At 42.1% G+C, this 23,496-nt stretch overlaps 1 protein-coding gene and 1 long non-coding RNA gene across 2 annotated transcripts in view; one reads left to right on the plus strand and one right to left on the minus strand.

Annotated features, from left to right (window-relative positions):
* The window catches only part of SRFBP1 (serum response factor binding protein 1), a 38,227-nt gene extending 16,123 nt beyond the window's left edge, over positions 1–22,104 (minus strand). Inside the window, exons 1-3 of the mRNA XM_012927333.2 lie at positions 21,956–22,104; positions 11,452–11,540; positions 10,585–10,657 (exon numbers count right to left, since the gene is read on the minus strand). Of these exons, the coding sequence (XP_012782787.2) occupies positions 10,585–10,657; positions 11,452–11,540; positions 21,956–21,991 (198 nt within the window). The 5' untranslated portion in view covers positions 21,992–22,104. The remainder of the gene's footprint in view (positions 1–10,584; positions 10,658–11,451; positions 11,541–21,955) is intronic.
* Positions 22,105–22,190: 86 nt separating this feature from the next.
* The window catches only part of LOC131482674 (uncharacterized), a 37,583-nt gene continuing 36,277 nt past the window's right edge, over positions 22,191–23,496 (plus strand). Inside the window, exons 1-2 of the long non-coding RNA XR_009247225.1 lie at positions 22,191–22,291; positions 23,135–23,256. This is a non-coding gene — a long non-coding RNA (uncharacterized LOC131482674). The remainder of the gene's footprint in view (positions 22,292–23,134; positions 23,257–23,496) is intronic.

Genomic DNA, 23,496 nt, shown 5'->3' on the forward strand with positions numbered 1-23,496 from the left:
TGTTGGAGGCAAGACCCCTCTGAGAAGGAAATGAGGTACTACTAATAAACATGCTGGGGCAAGTGGTAAATTCCAGCAGTCTCTGAGAAAACGGGCTGCTTGGGCAACCTCATTTTAACACAATGTAACACCTGCTATCTCCAAAGGCTTTTCTGAGACCCACTCCACTGGCTTTCGCTTCACTATCCCATTAACCCTATTCTTGTAAGTGACAAACAATCTCCGCATTGCTATATCTAATGAACAAGACTCAGTACTTCTTTTACCTGGTCTGTCAGAAACATCTAACCCTTCTCTTCTTGGCCTATCACCAACTCTGAACATACTGATATTAATTAAACATAGTTTAATTAACTCTAAACATAGTAGTTGCTCTGCCAACTACTTCCTTTTTCTGTAACTTAAAAACAGAACAGGAATTGCTCCTTGGTGATCTCTCTTCACTCTTCTATAACTCTTTGTTTACAGCTTTAGGTATTACGTGGATGTAACCCAGATTTTGTATCTTGCCCAGATAGACCCGCCAAGCTCTAGACGTCCACTGAACACTTGTCACTACTAATTCTTTCTAGTCAGAATTTGGTAAGCATGCAATAATAATACTTATTCTAAAAGATGGACACTGAAGATATTTTTGTTTGTTAGGTATTATAAACTTTTTAAAAAAGATATGTTTATTGGCAAGGCATCAGTTTTACAGAGACAGAAACAAAAATCTTCCATGTGCTGGTTCATTCCCCAAGCGACTGCAATGGCTGCAGCCGAGTCAAGGAGCCAGAAGCTTCTGAGTCTTCCACATAGGTGCAGGGTCCAAAGCTTTGGGTCATCTTCTACTGCTTTCCTATAAGCAGGGAGCTTGGTGGGAAGCAGAGCAGCTGGGACCTGAATTGGTGCCCATATGGGATCCAGGTGCTTGTAAGGTGAGGCTTCAGACATTGAGCCATTGCACCAGGTCCAGTATTGTAAATCTGTTATATCATTGCTAGGTACTACATCAACCAGACTTCCCACAGAATACTGCCACTGTTCAGCAACTCTGGCACAGATACATGGGAGTTGGGTAAGGCTGGGGGCAGAGTGCGAAGAGGGATGAAGAAGAGGAAAAAGGAATTTCCATGCATTGCTTACTCCCCAAATGACCTTAATAGCTGGGGCTGGGCCAGGCCACAGCCAGCAGCCAGGAATTCCACCTAGCTCTACCCTGTGGATATAAGGAACACAAGTACTTGGATCTTCATTTGCTATCTCCTGAGTGCAATAGCAGGAAGCCAGCCTGGAAGCGGAGGAGGAAGGACTTTATCCCAGGCACCCCAAAACGGGATGCAGGAGTCCCAAGTGGTAGCTTCATATCCTTGTCATAACAGTTGTTTCAAAATTCAGATCCTTAAACATAAAATGAAACACGAGCAGACAGCAAATAAGCAATATTAACTAGGGATCAGGAAAAGAAATGAGAAACTTCATGAACAACTCTGCTAGTTTTATTTTGTTATGAATAAACCAATGGTACATGCTACAGGTTCTATAAAAGCCTATTTACCAGATACGTTTATTCATATTTGAATCATGTGACTAACGGTTTTCTATGTGTAGGGCACTGGGCCTTATGCAGAAGGTAACAAAAATTTGGGGAAGTGTGGCAAGTATCATGCTGATACTCTGCTTGTGAGCATTGGTCCCAAATCGGTGCCTGCTCATGTCCCAGATGCTCCATTTCCAGTCTAGCTCTCTGCTTTGGGCCTGGGAAACCAGTGGCGGATGGCCCAAGGCTGAGGGGCCTTGACCCACATGGGAGGTGGGAATCAGCAGATGAAGACCTCTCCTTCTGTCTGTCCTCTCTGTAAAAATCTGCCTTTCAAATACAAAAAAATATTTTTAGAAAACTGACACAGTAACACAAAGACTAGTGAAAATAACAAGTTTTGTGTGAAGGGAGAGATGAAGTAAGGGGTATGATTTCTTTGGTGCAGTAGTTCACAATGGTTGGAGTAATCAGATGATTTCCAAATTACCGGGGAAGCATTTTCACACTGCTCAAAACCTCCCACTCATAAGATAACCCCCCCAGGCGTGACTTCATGCGTCTGTATTCCCCGCATTGTGTGTAACAAAACCGCTGTTTCAGAGGCTGCTTAAAACTATGGCAATGTTTCTCTCTGGTTTTACAAGAAAAGTCTGAGGTGGTGGTAAATGCAGCCTTGCTATCAAATCCAACTAGCAGAACAGAACCTCGCAGATGCACAGGGCTATGTGAGGGGTGTGGTGATGGAGAAGCAGCAGGGACAGCCGTGGGGATGGCAGCTGGAGTGCCCAGCAGCACAGGCATCACCTGACGGACGCTCAGTCCCCCTGGGGAATGACCCCGAACCGGAGAGCAGCAAGCAGCCAGCCAATGTGGCTTTTGAGCAGAAGAGATATAATAAAACAAAGTCAGTTTACTACTAGAATATTTTACTGGTGCCAGGTTTTTGCTGGCAGCCAGATAAAGAATTACTGAATGTCTACAAATAGTACTGTCTCACTTTAGTTCCAAGTTGAGTTTCATGTCAAAAATTGAATCTTCCTATGCTAGAAACATGAATGCATTTATAATTGCATTTTCATTGATTTATGAAAATAATCACCCTTTAAGTAAAAATGAAAGAAATGCTTGAATAAGTCAACAGTCCAGGAATCTTCATGCATTTAAAAATGGGCATCAAACATAAACTCAGCAAATAATTTAGTCAAATAAATCTACATAACTTTCTCTTCACTCTACCAATCTTTTGTCTCAAGACAAAAATATTTTTCGATAGTTTAAGTTAAGAGATTAAAACAAGAATAAATGTTTTTTCTGCCAAAGAAAAACATCTAAACTGTTCTTCCAACGTAACACTACTTGCTTCTGTCCCGTTCAGAGGCAGGCAGAGAAAATGAGATCCAGCAGTTACATCAGTCTGAAGATCTGTGCAGACGACTTCTATGTTTTAAGGATTAAGTCACGACAGATATATATTTTTTCTATTCTGGAGAATAGAAAAAGAGAATCTTCTAACGAAATAGCTAGCCTTGGGTATAGAAGTTGTTTTTGAAGAGGAATCCAAACAGTTTTTAAAGGGTATGATTTTGTGGCAAATGTATTAAGAGTAAATACCAAAATCACTTGATTCTTCTATGTCCTCTCAGGATAACATGTTAACAATAACAAATTTTTCAGCTTTTTGAGTGAATTGTTCAGCTTTTTGTTACCTTAATGAAGTATCTGAAACAATAAAGTGTATAAGGAAAAGGTATGGCTCATAGTTCTGCAGGATCAAATCTGAGATGGGTGGCTCCAGTCACGTGCTTTTCGATTAGAGTGGTGGATAATGGTGGCGGGGTGACTGCACAGAGAAAAAAATCAGGACCACTCGCAAACAGTGTGGGTGAAAAGGAGAACGGCCTACAAGGGTCCAGTCCCAATGATGTAAAGACCTGTTGCTCAACTACCTGCTGAGGTTTCCACCACTGCCAACAGCTCCTTCCTGGGGACCACACCACCAACATGGACCTCTGGGGGCACAGCTCAGACCCAAACCACAGCATAAAGAGTGTGTACGTACTACTGGTAGCTTTCTAAATGGCTTTGAAATGCAATTTCACCTATGGTAGCAACGACTTCAATCGCTTACTCTTCATTCACTCTATATTCTAGTTACACCTAATTCACTGGGAGATACATGCTGATTCTCCATACTACACCATAAGTAATGCAGTATGCATTGAGATAAGGCAACATCCCATCTTGAAGCTGAGACACAAAGCAGCAACTTCAGTATAACGGAAACAGAATCCTAGTGCAGCTCCCTACCATGGCACGCGGTTCACCTGGAAGCTTAGTTTCGCTGTGCTCTAGTTACCTACAATACTTGTCTTTAAGCAGAATCATGTATTCTTCCAACTCTAACTCAATTCAGAGCCCCCATTCTTTGAGGTCTTCCTGAAATCACAGAAGGAATTGAACGAACCGATCCCTTCTCTAGGTCATAGCACGGTTATGGTGGTACATAGCACAGAATGGCTCAGATGCTTGTTTGGACAGAAGGATATGTTAATTGGGAACAAAAATAAAGTATTCACCTATGCCTGCAGATTTTAAATTAAAATGTATCAAATAAACCCAAGTATACAACACACAATTTGTGACAGTTTGTTCTGGAAATCGATAATCCTTTTATTTTTGCCTATACGGCGACAAATTTTATTAGTAACAAAAATAAATATAATCATCAACAAATGGGATGTTACCTTAGACTGTGATGAGTAAAAGAAAAACTATTAACTACACTGAAACCTGTAGGTTGTAATTTAATATATCAAACTCAACAGAAATGAAAAATTAAGGCTTTGCTTCCCTTACTGACCCATATATAAAATTTATATAAGCAATTAAGAGCTTAGTTTGTCTTTATAGAGAAAAAGGGGAGAATAAAAGTGAACCAGAAAGTACCAAGAAGCATTATTTAGATAGCAACACCCTTGGGATTATTTTGATTTCTTAGCAGACTACAGTTTATGTAAGTTTTTTGACAGGCAGAGAAACAGAATAAATTATTTATATTCAAGGAAAAAAAAAGAAAATGTAATAATCTCTGAACACAAAATACTAATTTTTTGAGAAGCCAAAACACTAACATTAGTTCCAACACAGAGAAATAGAGAAAACTCATGGTTTCTATAAACAACAGAAATACAACAATGTGAGATGTGCTCAAGTTAATAAAAATAAATGTTTGAAAACAATTTGTTTCTACTGAATCCTCAAATGAGAAATACTCAGCTTAAAAATAAAAGGACATCTCACTTTGCAAGGCCAGTTATTCACTCATCTTCCCGCTGCTTTCCCGAGGGCCCTTGGCTCCCACGGTGTTGCCAACAAAATATGCTGGAATATTTACCTCTTTTCTCAAACACCACATTATTTAACTGGAATTATGATAGTAGCATTCGTTGTCCAAAATTTTTGAATTAATAGCTGAAAAGTGCTTTGGATACTTTCAAAGTTATTAGGAAATATCCTGCCAGGGTTGAAAGTTCAAATTTCCAGAATTACAACATACACACACAAAATCAAACCAAAAAACATGAGCAAGAAGCTCCTGTAATGCTGTTCTCTCACTTCCTCTCCTCACTCTTGTTTACACACTCAGAGCTTTTCAAGTGGACTTACCCACATGAATTGATTCCAGAATCAGTTTTTATTCCAAAATTAGGTGTGACTCAGTAAATAGTAATAGCATTTTCATCATCACTGCCAACTGGTTAAGGCTTTTAACATGTCCTCTGTTCTTAAAATATAATCAAATAAGCAGAAAACAGAATGGATACTACTTTTACAAGAACACTTGCAAGAAATTTTGAAAGCCATATGAATTTACATTTTAATTTTTTCCACATATTTAAAATATTTTTTATTTTTTAATGGAAAGTCAGGTATACAGAGAGAAGTATAGACTGAGAGAAAGATCTCCCGTCTGTTGATTCACTCCCCAAGCGGCAGCAACAGCTGGAGCTTGGCCGATCTGAAGCCAGGAGTCTGGAGCCTCCTCCAGGTCTCCCACGTGGGTACAGGGTCCTAAGGCTTTGGGCCATCTTCAACTGGTTTCCCAGGCCACGAGCTGAGAGCTAGATGGGAAGCGACATTGCTGAGATTAGAACCAGCACCCATATGGGATCCCGGCACATGCAAGGTGAGGACTTCAGCCGCTGGGCTACAGTGCTGGGCCATCCACACACTTTTTAAAATGAAAATCATGATACCTGTCCATTAAAAATGCAGTACTATTAAAGGTTCTAGAGCAAGACCTACGATCTATTACAAACACAGATTTAATGTTCCGTGAATCATGCTGGCATTCCAAGGTGATGATCTGTTTTTAAGTGTTGTTACATGAGTGTGAGAAGAGTTTTATACACTGATCTTCAAAAATGCCACTTAGATTTCCTGTTTATCCTCTTTAGAGGTCACAAGCTGAGCACAGATGGTTAGTAAAACAAGGCATCTTGCACTGCTTTAGAAGCAGGGGAATTTCTGCCTGGTAAAACCAAGTTAGACGTTAGGGCACTGGTAGGGTGACAGTTAATACTAAAATGATAAAAAAATTAAATTTTCTGCTCACAGAATCTTCTTAGTAACAGTTTAGTAGTATTCCATTTATCTCTAGACTCAGAACAGGATCCAGTGTCCACAGGTAAATATAAGTAAAAAACTTTACACTAAGCTTCCTAACTAGCTAGGCAGGCAGTATTCACTGTGAACACAGTGATAAGTGTTGGGACAATGGACTGAGTCAACAATCCATTATGTTTAAAGGCTCACCCTTGGGACCTCGTTATGGGGACCAGTGCAGTGGCTGAGCAGGCTTCCCGTAGCACTGGCATCCCACATGGTGCCAGTTATAGTCCTGACCACCCCACTTCTGACCCAGCTCCCTGCTTATGGACTGGGACAGCAGCAGGGGACGGCTCACGTCCTCGGACCCTGCACCCGAGGAGGAGCCCCGCAACAAGCTACTTGGCTTCAGACAAGCTCAGCTCCGTTGTGCCCACTTGGGGAGTGAAGTCGGAGATGAAGATTTCTGTTTCTCCTTCTCTCTATAGACCTGCTTTTCAAATACAATACTTTTATTGCCCTTAGACTGGGGCACACATCAACAGTCACAACAAAAAAGCCCCATGTAAGGGCACTGAAGAGGGAATGAAGCAGCAGACGGAAGGAGTGAGAAATACACCCCTCTCTTCAGGAAGAGTGAGTGAAGATGAATTTCAAGAGTTCTTCTCTGATTGAAGCAGGGCAGTAAAGCGCTCACCACCACCAGCTCCACGTTCACTTCAGCAGCCTACCACGTAACCACATGACCTTGGGCAAGCTGCTTCACTTGTCTCAGTTTCTTACTGGGTAAGATGGGATTAATAATTCTTGCATCGCATTACTTCGTTCTGTTTCTTTACACTAGAAGTGTCATGATATATTTAAATATCAGAAAGTTAAGCCTTTAAGGGTGAAATGAATGATTACACAATTGTAATGACTTGGAGCTAAGTATAGAAAAGAGATGTGTCAGTGGGGTGGGGAGGGGAAAAAAGGGAGGTGGATTATCCCCTATCCATGCAAATTTGTGCAGTGGGGAAGAAAAACAACTAAATCTTGAGACCAGTGCTTTGGCTCAATTGGTTAATCCTCCACCTACAAGCACTGGTATCCCACATGGGTGCTGGTTTGTGTCCTGGTTGCTCTACTTGCTTGTGGCCTGAGAAAGCAGCTGAGGATGGTAGAAGTCATTGGGACCCAGTATCCATGTGGAAGACCCCGGAGGCTCCTGGCATTAGACCCCGAGGCTCCTGGCATTAGACCCCAGAGGCTCCTGGCATTAGACCCCAGGAGGCTCCTGGCATCAGACCCCGGAGGCTCCTGGCATTAGACCCCGGAGGCTCCTGGCATTAGACCCCGGAGGCTCCTGGCATTAGACCCCGAGGCTCCTGGCATTAGACCCCGAGGCTCCTGGCATTAGACCCCGGAGGCTCCTGGCATTAGACCCCGAGGCTCCTGGCTATTGTTGTCACTTGGCGAGCGAACCAGTTGACGGAAGAGTTTTCTGTCTGTCTTTCTCTCTATAAGCCTATCTTTCAAATAAAAACAAACAAAAAATACCTTAAAAAAAAAAGAACCTTTACAATAAAGACATGGATGATTTCTACCTCATATGTATGTGAAGACAACACAGAATTGATAAAAGCTAATTATTCTCTTCTATGGAGGGAGGGATTTCTTGCACATTTTGAGTAATTTCAGTGTATACTTTTATAATCCTTCTCAAACTAAATAACCTACAGCTGTGTACATATTGAAAACTACTTTAGCTTTCAAAGAAAAAACTATCAGAAATCTGCACTTATATTAACATCAAAGTTACAAATATGAAAACCATTAAAAACAGCATTAAATTTGAGTTTGTAAAATTAGAACCCATAATTTTATAGTATCTTAAAGATCAGGTCATTTTTCTTTCTTGGCCAAGAAACACAAATTCTCATTTCTAAAAATATCTCAGGCTTTCTTCATGTCATCTTGCAACAAAATACCCTATCATCACAGACAGCAAGTATAGGACTGTATGTCATGAGTAGGAATATAAAAATCCAGTGGTATATGAGCCAAAGGGAAAATTCCTTTGGAAAAAAATAAGTAGAGGTTTTTCCCAAAATTTAATTAAGACCGTGAGTATCCTCTTCAGTAACTATATCTCTTTGATACTCCCACGTACATTTACCTAGAAAATTGCATATAACCTTTAAGACAATGCCATACCCGGTTACTCCTTTCAGAGAAAACAAATCTTGAAAAAAGAAGGAAAAAAACCAACCCATCAATAAAGTAATGTGACATTTAAGAAAGTAAAGCATATAGTGTTTTTCCAGTTCTATTTTTACTCTGGTTTTTACATTTAAACTGAATTCAGATTTAAGATGACATTACAAAATGGTGACATCACACTAGTCAACCTGTACTATCTTATCCACTGCCACAAATTCAAGGAACAAAAATACTGTATCTTTAATAATGAAGGCATATTCAGGCTATAAATTCTGGCTTTCTTTGAGCCAGTGGCCTTCTACAATCATAGGGAAAAGCAAAGAGAAACTAGGAAGAAATAGAGTAATCTTATACATAAACTTCTGAACTGCAATCACTGAATGCAACTTACCTTTTCTCATTAACAGAAAACAGAACCTACATGTAGTTCAAACAGGACGCTCCTTGTTAACTAAACCACATTTGTTATAGAGAGTTACAAAAGGGAAGTATTAATAATGAGTACCTTTTCGAAAAGATTTATTATTTTGCTTGAAAAGCAGAGATACAAGACATAAAGTAGACAGATCTTCCACTGGCTCATTCACTCCCCAAATGGCTGTGGGTGTTGGCCTAACCCAATGCCAGTGCAGGCTCCCTCCTTTGGTTCTGAAACTCTTCATACACTGCACAAAAGTGTATTAGATATACTGTATTCTTTCTTTTGCTAAAATAAACCTACAATTTCACAGTAGCTCAAAGTCACTGAATAATCTATTATTACAAAAAAGACTATCGGAGTTTGGCGTGATAGTCCAGCGACTATCCCATCTACATGGGAAACTCGCAAAGAGCTCCTGGCTCCTGGATTCAGATCACCTTAGCTCCAGCCATTGGGGCCACCTGGAGAGTGAATCAACGGATGGAAGACCTTTTTCTCTGCCTCTCCTTTCTCTTTGTAGATCTGACTTTCCAATAATAATCCAAATATGTATATATGTATATTTAAAAAAAAAAAAGACTATTCAGAAAAAATCAGAAAAATATAGGTGATTTTTATACAATGTAACTTTAGTATGGATCTGAGTTAACAGAAAGAAATCCTAACTGCCTGTTCTAGTGCTGTCATCCAAGCAAGTCTCTAAAGATTGATTTCTCACAGAAACATCGTGGGGAAAAAGCATCCTAACACACAAAAGCAAAAGCTTTTGTAGGAATCCAATACAGAAGTCCTTACTTTCATGAATGGCTGGATGAAAAGGGAATATAACTTGGGGAGTATAACAGATGCATCCAGCGGATTCCACGAACTTTGCAGTTCTATCAGAGAGAGGGAGACATATCCTAGACACTAACATAAAAGACACCTGGCGAAAAAGAATCACCTTCTAAATCTGTTTTTATTCAAGTTAACTGGGATACCTTTATCCTGTCAAGCACTTCATCCTCAATTGAAAAGGAAGGAAAGGTGAGAATTTTACACAATCCAGTTCAATTAAAATACTGTTAGAGAATTCTCCTGCTCTTTTATCTAACTGAAAACTTGGAAGTTATACAAAAATATAATAGTAAAATATACATGCAAAATAACCCTGTATTTAAGTTAACTGCTGGTACCAAATGTTGTTTTTAAGTTCTGTAATAAAACAGTCTTCCAGACATTTAATGGTATGTCATTTGGTAAATGAAAGTTTCCACCAAGTAAGAGCAGTGAGAAGAACTAAGAATTATGCTAGTGCAGAGTCTCGCTGAAAAACAAATGGATCTGGTTGGTTCAATACTAATTTTATTTTAAGTTACTACAGAACTGAATAAAATGCTGACACCACCACATAAAAATTTATTGAGCTGGCAATAGGCAAAGCATGATGTCAGCCACCAATATCAGCCATCCACATTCCCAAATAACACGAACATCTTAACTCTTAATTTAGACTTCGTGCCTAAAGTTACAGTAAAAATAAAAACTTTAGGCATGAGGAATTATTAAACATAGAGGAGTTTAGTTTGGCAGAATTTTGACCCAAATTAGTCTAGCACTTTAAGAAGGTCAGTTAAAAAAAACATAGAAAAAAGCAAGTCTAAACATATTGCAATTTTCTCAGTGTGCCTGCTACATTCTTCACCAAGCAGATACACACAAGTCAGTCTTGGGCAACTCTGAGGAATATTCAAGGAAGCAGTTACCTCACAAACTCTCTCTCTCTCTCTCTCTCTCTCTCTCTCTCTCTCTCTCTCTCTCTCGGGAAAATGCCCACAGGAACCCTTACCTTCATGGCATGGATTTCTTCCAGCAATCGCTGAGCCCGTCGCTGGTTTTTTAGCAGGGCATCTTCAGCACCCCTGCAAAACAATACATTCCAACAGAACAGTTTGGCATAGGATTAACTTTAGACTCAAGCTGTACTGAAGTTTTCCACTTCATTTAGAAAATAACGATCAATGCCAAAATAGGAACCCCCAACACCTCTACTATCCCTGGGCAACCACACCTACATTTCCAAAATTTCCAAAACAAACTCAAGTGACTGAAGAACAGTATCTTCTCAAACGTTTCTGAAGTAACAGGAAATTAATCAGAAACAAAACATACAAAGACTTTCTAACATTCACGCTGAAATAAGAAGAACTATTTAAAAAACTTTTCAATTAACACTACTGATTTTGACAATACCAAAATATTATCTTTAACAAACCATTACATGGGCAACAATCTGAATACTTCCAAAAGGTACTGAAGACTTCAAATTACTTAGCAATTCAATGAAAAAAGAACTATATATCTTAATGTTTTGAGATGTTAGTGGATTCTTAAAAGTATATCAACATTTAAAATTAACTTATAATATAAAAACCAGAAACAAGCCTAAAGGAATTTCACTCGGAAAAGACCAAATAGAGAATGTGAAAGAAAAAAGGCGGAGTAATTCGCAAGCATCTTAGGTAAACACAGTCCAAAGCATAGAAGGACATGCTGACAGTGCACTGCACCTCACTCAGATCATGTCTACAAATAACACGGAAGCCCAGTAGGAGGACTATTCATCACTCCGTGGGATGCCAGTCACATTATGAAATCACCACGAGCAGCTTCTGACACTTTCTTAGTCACAGAATCATTACTTGAAATGACTAACTTTTTTGACTTCAGCCTAGTGACACTTCTGACAAGCTTCCGGATAACCAACACTCGGATTCTCTTCACTTCTTTTCTCATCTTCACAACCTTTAAGAAATAAAACCAAAATCAGAAATGCATTTTAGTGAGGAACAAAAAATTTCATAATGATAGTGTGAATGTTACAGATTTAGACTACCCAATTTGTGTTTAACTACACTCATGGTTTGAGAAACACAAAATTTCTTCCATAAACAGTGAAGGAATAAATCAACAGTATGACAATGTCAGAGGACTTGGGAGAAGGCCCCGCTCTGAGAAAGACCCACGTGCAGGTAACTGGCATCCTGATGGCACGTGTGTCTCTCTCTGGGCTCTGACACAAGCAAGTCCCCGAGATGCCAGCGCGTCTGATTCAGCTTTTAATTTATGCAGTTGACAGTAAAGCCTTTAATGATAGGAAGATAATTTACTGAATAGTGTTTGAATTAACAAAAAAAATATGAAAATCATTTCATTGATATAAAGCACTTAATGCACTTAATGTCCAGCATAATTTTGTGCCTATAATAGCAAATTATTATATTGCCAAAACAGCAATATCACCATTACCCTGTTTCTTCAAGGACTTTGAAGGCAATACCTTCTCCTTCTCTCTAAATATCGTGCATCCCCTTTTTCATGAAGACATCAGCAATCAACTTACATTTCCTTTCCACAGAAAAGGGTTTCCTTCATTCAGGGTGACTTCCATGCTCACTGAATAACCCAGTCAATTTTGTATCATCACTTTTAAAAAAAACTGTTTATTTTTATTGCAAAGTCAGATACACAAACAGCAGGAGAGACAGAGAGGAAGATTTTCCATCCATTGATTCACTCCCTGAGCAGCCACAACAGCTGGAGCTGAGCTGATCTGAAGCCAGGAGCTTGGAGCTTCTTCCGGGCCTCTTAAGGCGGGTGCAGGGTCCTAGGGCTTTGGGCTGTCCCCTACTGCTTTCCCAGGTCACTAGCAGAGAGCTGGATGGGAAGCAGGGCTGCTGGGACTAGAACCGGCATCCATATGGTGGGCCCTATCATCACTTCTTGACTTTTTTCAAATGACTTCATAAACAATTCCACGTCTAAAACCATCCCTTCAAATACTCCACACTGTGATCACAGCTTCTCACATCAGTTAGATTTCACTAGGCTCACCAGCACACTGATCCTTATACTTTTCCTCCAATGATTTGTGATCTTTTTTTTTTTTTCCTTTCCAATTTAGGTACACAATCAACACCAACTGACATTTGAGTATTCCTCTAGTTAGTAAAACCTTAAAGCTGAATGAGAAGGATATTCCTGGCTCTTTATGACCATATCTGCAACAGCCAGGAGACCCTTAAAGCATTCTATCTGCTACAAATTCAGCAAAATGAAATCCGTACTTCCTAGACATCCTATCACACTTTGTCCACCAATATGCAATGCCTACTCGAAATGTGCCCTATCCCCTCTCCAGTCCGGTTTCACAGAAAACATCAACGTTGGTGGGAGCCATGTTCTCTCTGTGGGTGCAGACGGTAGACTCTAGGTAGTAGCAGTGACTCGCCCATTCTCTATCAGAAAGCTTACAGTGTAAGAAGTATTTCCACGCATAGCTCATCTCAAATGTGTTTCCGGATTTTACCGCCTTCTGATTCCGAAGCAGGCTTGAGCTTTTTAACACAGACAAGCGAAAACACCGTCACTGCGTGGTTCACTGGGGCACCTTCTCTTTTACTGCCCTCAGAGTAAGTTTTCAGAGTTTTCTAAACTCAGTATCCTCATTTTTGCATCTCACACAATTCCAGTTGGATTTCATTCCCATCAGTTTGCTACTAGTTGTCATTAAGGACACCAGAGGCTTCCCAAATCCCAAAATCCAATATGGACCTCTTTTAGACTTTATTTTACTTGAAAGCTTAGTAGCATTTGGTACTGTTGATCACTTCTTCAAAACTGCTCTCTTGGTTTCCATGACAGATACCCTCTTCAGGCATTCTGCCTTGGACTCAACTATCTCCGCCTGGCTATGAAATGTTAACGAGCTCATGGAGCAGTCTGAGAATTCACTTTTCAATATGCTTTTTAGTCTTAAGTGATCTTATATGCTCAAGCCCTAAATATGCAAGTAGCCTGTGTGACATTTTTTTTTTAGTGTGCAAAATAACCTCAATTTCACACTTGAACCCATATTCCTCATCTCCATCTGCTGGTACAGATAACTCTTAAATACCTCATGATGGATCTTGAGCTAAATCTTATTTTTATCTCCTAATTATCTTAAAATTGTTACATTTTTCTGTTTCTCCCCTAGCTCCCATCTTAGCTGAACATCTGTTAACTGATTTCTCCACACTGATTCTTGAATCTCTGCAAATATTTATCCACAATACAGCCAACAAAATTTCCAACACAAAAATATGATGCCTTATATTTCCTCAATTTTCTTCAGTGGCTTCTAGCTATTGAAAGAAATCCACACATGGGTCTTCTTTTAGTTCTCATCATTGTTAACATTATACAAAGCATTTATGTTTGCCTCTCCTCTGGTCAGGAATGCTCTGTCTTTCATGGCAGCTTGTTAACATCTGTTGACCTGTATTTTTTCAATTTAATTAAAAAAAAAAAAAAAAACCTTTTGGTGAAACGGTCACTTCTGAGGAGTCCTTTCTGGCCTCTCTGATAGGGTCACAAATATCCTATTATGGAAGCTGGCATTGAGGCACAGTGAGCTAAGCTGCTGCCTGCGACTCAGGCACCCCATACTGGAGCACTGGCTGGAGTCCTGTCTGCTGCTGGTCGATCCAGCTCCCTGCTAGTGTTCTGGGAAAGCAGTGGAAGACAGCCCCAAGTCGTCCAGCCCACACAGAATATCCAGACGGAACTCTGGGCCTCTTGCTTGGCCTTTACCAGCCCTGGCCTTTGCAGCCATTTGTCAAGTGAATCAGCATAGGATCTCTTTCATGTGTCCCCCACCTCACCCTGTCACTCTTAACTAAAAACAAACAAATAAGTATTAAAAATTACTTTTGTGCTAGAGTTGGAATGGGGGCAGAGGAGTGGGGTGGACGTGGCTGCAGTCTCCCTCGGCATGGGTGTGGACTGGGTCTGGGGGAGTGCCAGAATGGGCTAGACTCCAGCACCCACTGCTACTTTTGAGAGTCAGGATGGATACAGAATGGGCTGGTCTGGGTTTCGACTCCTGACGAGCTGTGTCTGGATGTGGACCAGGTGTGGCTGGGCTGTTAACACCCAACAGTGAGAACTGTACTGGGCGTGCGCCAGTTGGAAAAGGACACTGCTCCTGCCAAGACAAGAGGTAGACAAAGTCAACCTGGGCCAAGAAGCCAACAGTGTGCATAAGATCTGCCACTGGGAGGAGATCTGATAGAGGAGCTTGGGAAACTTCTTTGTCAGGATGCAGCCCCTGCAAGTGAGCACAAGAAAAAGGCAAGCAGCAGCCCAGACTAGGCCAGGTTACAATACTTGCCAGTATACATGTGGCTCAGGTCTGGGGGCAGGCCTGGTTGGGCCCGTTCATAACATCTGCTAGCAGATGGGAGAACAAGGACCAGTTGTAGTGGGGCCACAACACCAGCCAGTTCACATTAGGTCCAGGACTGGGGCTGAAATTGCCAGGCTAGGATGCAGCACCCACTAGCAGGAGATGGAACTGGGAGCAGGCTGGACTGAGCCAAGCTGCAGCATCCACTGATGGATGCCAAGGTGAGGCACGCCATGCCAGTCTGGGGCGGTGGGTGCCAGGTCTGTGAGCCCCGGGGACGGGAGTCCAATGGGGCCTGGGTCGTCTGGTCCGGGTCCTTGGGCCCACCTGTGTGGTGGGTGCTGGATTCATTACCCAGGGTGTACATGTGGGGATGGAAGGACAGGCGAGGGTTTGAGGCTCCAGTGGGGTACCTGGCCCAGAGTCTTGGGCCCACCTGCAAGAACTGGTCTTCCTCAAAGGAAATGACAGAGCAGTGGATGGTAGGCTCTGAAGCACATGGAGGATGGGGCAGCCGAGGGGGCCTGCAGAGGACATCTGGTAGCACAGCAGAGGAATGAGAACAAAACAAATTGGACAACTATCCAGCCAAACAATGACAGCAAAAAAGGGCAAATGGAGACTCTAAGGTCAACTATGACAGGCAATGGATATTGGACGGGTTTCCTCATCCTTGGATCAGTGAGATCAACAGCATTTCACAACTGTCTAAACCACCTGGGCAGAATCCTCAGAGTGCATGCCACATCAGGACCTTGGGCTGATACTGGATGGCCATTCTCCATCCCTGGGTACTGGGGTGGTTGGGAGGCTGAGTATGGCTTTTCCCCTTATCCCCTCCAGCCCTTCAGACACAGGAAGAAGAAAGAGAAAAATCAGAAACAGTGAGCACGCCTGCTTTTCCTTAACCCTCGATCCTTCCCACCCTGATCAACTATGTTAACATTATATCATCTAAAATAAAAATTTTAAAAATTAAAAAAAAAAGGCAGCATCACATGCACTTAAGACACCCCCAGCGCCTCTAACTTAGGATTTTTAATTTTCCTGTTAGTATGATCACACCTTTGTCTCCTCAGGAGCCTGCAATTCCTGTGAGGGTCAAATATCTGCCTTTATTTCACACTGCATTTCAAACTAAAATAGCACATTGCACACAAATATGCACTCAGTGCTTGTTCAATAAATGACTAGAACACTACTGAGCCTACTGACTTGCTCATTCCTTAGTTTAAATGGATACTACATTAAAAGATGCAGAGTTATTCTGTTTCAAAGTTAGATCCATTTAGGAAACAGAAAGTCATACTTTCCATAAATGAAAAGCCATTTAGCCAAGGGTTAAGTGAAAAAATCTACTGCAAGTCACAAGCAGAAGTATAACAGGCATTTGTGATGGATTTTGGAAATCATTCATAAAGTAAATTAATAGCAAGGGCTAATTTTAAGGTATGCTAACCTGTCTTTAACTGCCAAATTTTTTGGGTGTAGTTATCTACTAAGTACAGCTAATATTTTTTGCAGTCATATACTAACTGCTGTTAACCAAAATGAACTAATAAACTGTAGTGCACAAAGTTGAACTTTGACTATATTTCAAACGCAGGAAAGTCAGTCTCCAATATAAAAATCCCAACATAAGAAGCCCTATGTTTGTCATTACTGGATAAAAGAATTCCAAAACGAAAAGAAATGCCTCACATCACTTAATATTCATGTCAATATCAAGATATGCTTTTCAAATTATTAACCGTTTCAATGTGTGTGTCCAGGTAGTTTTACAATTTGAAAATTTCAGTGTATAAAGAAAAGTTTTAGGATTGACATTTATTTTTCTTATTTTTCTTGCAATTTTGTATTTCAAACAGTTTTATTGTTGTAAAGCTGATGATCAGTAGCCTTTCAATGAGGATTTGAACGGTTGTTAATTCACTTGCTACCCACCAACTATGGTGCTGGTTCAAAGAGCAGCCAGAAGTCGCCAAACAGGCCTGATGCGGTCCGTCCATAAGGGGCAGAGGAGCACTGCGTACAGGTCAGTTCTGCCAAAGCTGGCACAGTTTGCATGGTTAGGACTGTGAAAGCGGGATGGAGTTGTGTGATGGCAAAGGAAAGAGGAACGAACTGCAAAAGGAGAAAACTGACATAATAATGGAAATGAAATGTGCCGGCAAAGAAGCAAGAAGAGAAATGAAAACACGAAGACAGAAATGAAGGACATACCCGTGGGGCAGCCCTACCAGGACTGGCCCAGCCTGGCTCCGGACGAGCAACCCCCGCAGGAACGGGGTCAGACCCGCTCTGCCCTCCGACAGCTGAGTACACACACGACCTCAACACACACAGCATACGGCAGGGCACTCCAGAAAATTCTTGGAAAGTGGAATTAAATGTGTAGTTTGTTTTGGTTCAAAGATTTTTGAAACCACACATACTTTTTACCAAATATTTATTTTCCATAAACTTCTCAAAGACTCTTTGTATGGATTTCAAAGTAATTCAGTTCAAAAATTAACTGTTTAATTCTACTTTCCCCCCACAAACTTTTGAGAAAGGCATTATTTATTTATTTATTTACTTAAAATGCAGAGTTACATATACATATATGTATATAGACAGAGGGGAGACGAGGAGGAGAGAGAGAGAGAGAGAGAGAGAGAGAGAGAGAGAGAGATATGTTTCATCTGCTGAAAGGTTGCCACAGCCAGGGGTGCCAGGCCGAGCCAGGAGCCGGTAGCCACTGCCAGGCCTCCCACCCAGGAGCCCAGCCCTGGGGCCATCCTCTGCTGCTTCCCTTGTGCATTAGCAGCGGACGGGACTGAAAGTGCAGCAGCTGGGACCAGCCCTTAAGGGGTGCCAGCACCTATAAACTTTTCAAAAGCATTCTCATACATGTGCTGACAGGTGTCATCTAGGATTGAGGCTTACAGATGGCCTCTCAGAGTTAATCTGAAAAGTCTGAACACAATAAGGCAACCTGGATCACCTCCTGGATAACAGGAGAAGAATATCATCACAAATCACAAACTTTATACATCTACTGAGAAAAAAACTATGTGAGCAGACGGGGAAGAATCGACTGAAACCCAGGAAATGGAACCACAGAGAGGCAAACGCTGGCAGGGTACAACTGAAGGAAATTCCAAAGAAGGAGTTCCCTAGCCTAGAGACTTCAGAAACTCAAACTCTTCTGGAATAAATCACAGAGGTGGGTGCAGTACTGTCCAGCACTGCGTATCACGCAACTGAAGCTCCTCTCTGAAACTCTGTATTCCAAGCACCCGACATGAGAGGCAGAAAGGAAAGCCCCGCTCCACAGGGCGAGCACTGCTGTCTGCACCATGTATAGATTCCTTCATAGTTAGCTCACTTCTTTACAAAGTTTCATAAGCTGAAGTTTAAGGTGAATGTATTTTTGAGAGACTGAGTTATATTTCTAAAGGGACAAGGACAGCAAGTGTCAGATACACAAAGCTAACAGCAGACAGCAGTCATGCATTAACAAAAACCAAACGCTACTTTGAATCGCCTCCTGGCTGGCTAGTTTCTTGCCATTCCACCAGCAAGTGTCTATCAGAAACACACTCCTTTTTTACATATTTGAATTAGTACATAGACAAAAACTTGCAAGAAAAAATATCAGTAAATCTGTCTCTGGGATACATTCAAACTTCTAGGCATTCATTACTCATCTATGCAACTGCAGAATGTATATATTAGAACAGCAGATTGTGCTCAGGAGGTTGACAGCGAACCAGCACTCACCGATACCCAGACAGAAATGCAAATTGCTATGCCCTCTTTGGAGAAAAATTTGGCAAAATCTAACAAAACTCCTATTTTCAGGAATTTAGCCAGGAGACACACCTCCAACAATACAGAGAATACACACAATTATTTATTATAGCATCCATACAGAATGCTCCACAAGTGATAAAACACTAGATAAGTGTGTGTATGTGGCAAGTAGGATCTTTGAATCAAGGCACAGGAGATCTGCATGTATTATGAATATAACCTGAAAATATCTGGTGAAAAAAATTGCCTGCAGAATATTTATATGACAGTACAATATACAACGATTAACATACAACACAATGCTATGTATACTGATATACACACCAGAAAAGTAGCAGCTTCTGATGTGGACAAGAAGGTGGAGGGGAGGGAGCATTAATACAGGTAAAATAAATTTGCTAAACATAGGAAGTACAGGAACATTTATTACGTCGTCGTTAACAAAATAACTATCTACAGAGAATTCGCTGGGCCGTGTGAATGGTAATTTACTACATTACATGTTTTATTTATTTCTGATTAGCAACAATTAGGAAAAAAAAAAAGACACGACTTAACCATTATTGAGTCTATGCTGCCACCTAGCCAAACTTCCTAACAGTTCAACAAGCAACTTTCTTTCGTGGAAGGACCCTGATTTACTATTTCAGATAAAAAGTGCTTAGGGGCCAGCACCGTGCTGCAGGACCTGAGGCCACCATTTGGGCTACCCACATCCCATCTGCACTGTCCAAATCCCAGCCTCTCCACTTCTGTTCCAGCTCTCCAATGCTGGGAGGTAGTGGATGAAGGTCCAATTGCTTGGTCCCGCCACTCATGCTGTAAACCTGGGCATTCTGAGGTCCCACAGCTGGCTGTAGGGGGCACCTGGGGAATGAAGCAGTGGACAGAAGACACCCATGTTCATCTGACCTTCGGGCTTGTGAAAATATTTTTTTTAGAACTACTGTGCAGTCTCATTTGTTCAGGGGTTATATGTTCTAAGAATCCCAACGAATGCCTGCAACAGAGTCGCAGCAAATCCTATGCACCAAGTGTTGTTTTCCTATACACAAAACACACATGCCTATGAAAAAGTCCAATTTACAAACTGGACATAGTAAGAGACTAACAAAACATGGATAATAAAAAGGAACAATTATAATTATGCATTCTAAAAAAAACCTTTGCCTTCAGAAGCCCCTGTATGTAAAATAAGGGCTCCTTGCACATGACGGAGCACCCTATCACTTAGTAAGGACAGTTAGCAATCGGCCACACAGTGGTTCACTGGATGCCCTGGACACCAGGATGACATGGACCACACTTCGATACCCTACTTAGAACCCGTGCAATTTATTTTTATTTATTTTTTTTTAAAGATTTATTTTATTTTTATTACAAAGTCAGATATACTGAGAGGAGGAGAGATAGAGAGGAAGTGGAACTGCTGGGATTAGAACCAGCGGCCATATGGGATCAAGGCGAGGACCTTAGCCACTAGGCCACGCTGCCGAGCCCAGAACCCGTGCAATTTAGAAGTTATGAACTGCTCACTTCTGCAATTTCCATCTGATGCTTTACTTTCAGAGTGTGACTTAATTACAGGTTAAAGACACGGAGAGAAAACCATGGACAAGTGGAGAGCAGACTACAGTGCTACCTTAAAAACAGTCAAGAAATTCTTTGGAAAAAGTTTACTTCCACTTTCTTTGAAAGGTCAGAAGAGAGAGAACCGGTCCACTGGAGGGTTCACTGTCCATCCAGTCCAGCAACAGCCAGGGGGTGCCCAGAGGCAGGCATAGGAGCCACCACCCTGTCTCCCAAGGTGTGTTGTCAGCAGGAAACTGGACCACAGAAAGCACAGAAGGTGCTCCAGCCTGGGGCGCAGGCCTCCTGAGCCTGCTTTAAACTGTGTGTCAACAGCTGGATCCTGAGAGTAATTTTCCAAGAGCCTGATCGGCAATGACATGCTACCAAAGAACCAAATCATGTCAGCATTACTTTCCAAAGGCCTTTAGCTCGCCAACGCAATTAAGGTATGTCTTTAGCTGTCTGATTCTGACCTTACATATTGTTGCTGTTGGAAGAAATCAGACGCCTGTGGGGAGCTGGGCTGCTTTTGTGCATGTCCGACTCCCTGAAGGCAACAGCACTGCAGTTTCAGTTAATGTATCCTCCCTTCTCCAACTCTAAACGGAGAGGGAACGGAAAAGCGACCATTTAGGAGACGCTGCCTTTCATTTGAATGCTGGTTAATGCAGTCATCTGCCCAGTACATATCTACTTAGCATGTGTAGACAGGGTGCCACACTAGAAGTGAGTAAAGATGCTAGAATAAATACTGTTTTTTTAAAACTCGTATGAGGCACTGAGGGAGCTAAAACATTCGAAGCAAAAAGGCAAACTTTTACTTCCTAAGAACATGTGTGTTTTAATAATTTGTCAAGATTCATCTTATAAATTAGCCAGACTCTCCTTAGTGAGTTTTTCTTTTTTCTTTAATAACACAATTATTAAGGGCAGAAAACATCAAACGCTGACACAATATGAGTGCGTCTGCAGGCAGGCTTCTATTTTTACAAAATTAACTCTGGGAAATTAATTTTATAAAATTACGTTACCATCAAGCCATCTTTAAAAGCCTTTCACAGTGAAAACGAAGCACGGATTTCTAACTCGTAAACCACTCAAAGACAACATCAGATTTACGCACTTCCTGCGAGTCTGACAGCCCACGGACCATCGAGGCAAGCACAGAAAACGAATTCACACACACTTTCCGGCAGTTGTAGAATCTCTGATTTAATATCTGTGAGAACCACTTAGCAGCCAGGCTAAGATATCAAGGACATATTACTCATTCCACGTACACAAACTAGGGAGTACAAAACGAGAGAAAGATCGTGTCAGACACCCAGACGCACAGACACGGGGACAAGGAGGCGCAAACGACGCTGCGGCAGGTGGAAAGCCAAGCAGTGTGGCGTCCACACCCGGGACACCGAGAAAGCCCGCGCAGGGGAAGGCTGCGGCCGGGGTCCACGCTGCCAAGGTCAGTCTGCAACTGGACAGGGACTTATCGAGAACGGGAGGTGCAGGACCTCCTGTCCCACACGGGGAGCGCTGCTGGCTGCTGGCGTCCGGCTCCGGGGACCCTGACCCGCCGCCACCCCACCTGCCTCAGCCCGCCATCCCCACGGGCGTCGCTCACCTCGTTATTCAGGTTCAGAGTCCCCGGATGAGCCATGGTGCCCCGAGGAAGAGGGTCGCCGGCCGCCCGCACGTGAACCCCGGCCGCCCGACTACGGCTGCGCCGCCACGCACTTCCCCAGCCCCTGAACGGCGGCCTCGGGGGCCCAAAACTTGGCGCTGACGCTGGGACGGGAACGGGAAGAGCCCTACTTCCGGCGCAGAATGTGACGCGCCGGAACGGGCGGTTCCTACGAAAACCTGGCGCGGGCGGGAAGGTTGAATGTTTAGGTTTTCCACATTCCGACTTTGTTACGTTCCCTTGTGACCGGAGTGCGGCATTCTAGGGCCAGTGGAGGTAAAAGAGCTTGTGACAGGGTCAGATACCTCGCTGACAGGGTTTTTTTTCCCCCCGTCTCTGCTTTGGGGAAGGTTTTTGTGCCTCTGACAAACGCCTTATCGGACCCTTCCCGTTTGTGTGCCAGCTTCCCTTTCTAGCTGAGACCTGGAGGTTTTTTCCCCCTGAAGTCTGGGCAAGTTTAGATTTGAGTAACGAGCAAGGCTGGGTACTGAGGCAGAGTGCCCGTTTGCGACCACCGTTGGCGATGCGTGTTTTGCAGTGAGGAGATACGGGCAGTGTGTGTGAATTAGATCAGGTACTGGCAGTTCGCACCCCAAAATCTCGTTAAAATTAGTCGAGTGCTGAGCCAGGCAGTTTAAAAGAGTCAGGGCCGAAATGCAGACTTTATTGTTACCTATGGATTTGGAAAGTGCATTACTGGGGTGGCCCAGTGCTGGGGCCCAGCACTGCCACAGGACTCTGCTTCAAAAAAGCGGGAAAACAGTTTTTATTTATTTATTTATTTCTGTTTTTCCTTTATGATGTCTTACATGTGTATGTAGGTAGGGGTGGTGTGTGTGTTAAGATTTATAAAGGCAGGGTTACAAAGAGAGGGAAGGACTTTCAAGATTGATTTATCTGGAAGGTGGAGTGGCAGACCGAGAGGGACAAACATACACAGTTCTCTCTTCACTCTCCGAGTGTATCTGTCCGGAACACTGGCCCAGGGTAGACCATTTGACCAACTTATCATTACAGCTGCTCCTAATACACTCAGACTTTTACTACTGTAGTGTAATATGTGATTTAGGAACAAATGAAATAACTGGGCATTTTTTTTTTTTTTTTTGCCGTTACTAGCTTACATATGAGAATGTAATCATCCTCTGTGTCTACTTGCCCTCCTTAAAGCCGAGCTCCTAGCGTGTGGGAACGGTGTCACCTCCTGCTGGGTAGTAGCAGTTCTGCATCTAAATTCAAAGGTAAGAATGAAAGTCAACGTAGACCTTTAAAAAACAAGTGTAATCAGTACAAATATAGAGTTTGAAAAATAAAACTCAATAAAAAACAAATGTAGAGCTTTAGTGAAAATACATCTTAGGTTGTTGGAGAAAAGCTGTTACTATGATCCCTTATGCTTGGGCATTGTGGTACATGGAGTTAGCCAGTGCTTGGCGTACCCTAACCCGTAGTGGAGTTTTTGGGACTGAATCCTGCCACTG

Source organism: Ochotona princeps, chromosome 19, assembly GCF_030435755.1.
Source record: "Ochotona princeps isolate mOchPri1 chromosome 19, mOchPri1.hap1, whole genome shotgun sequence".
Classification (NCBI taxonomy): Eukaryota; Metazoa; Chordata; class Mammalia; order Lagomorpha; family Ochotonidae; genus Ochotona; species Ochotona princeps.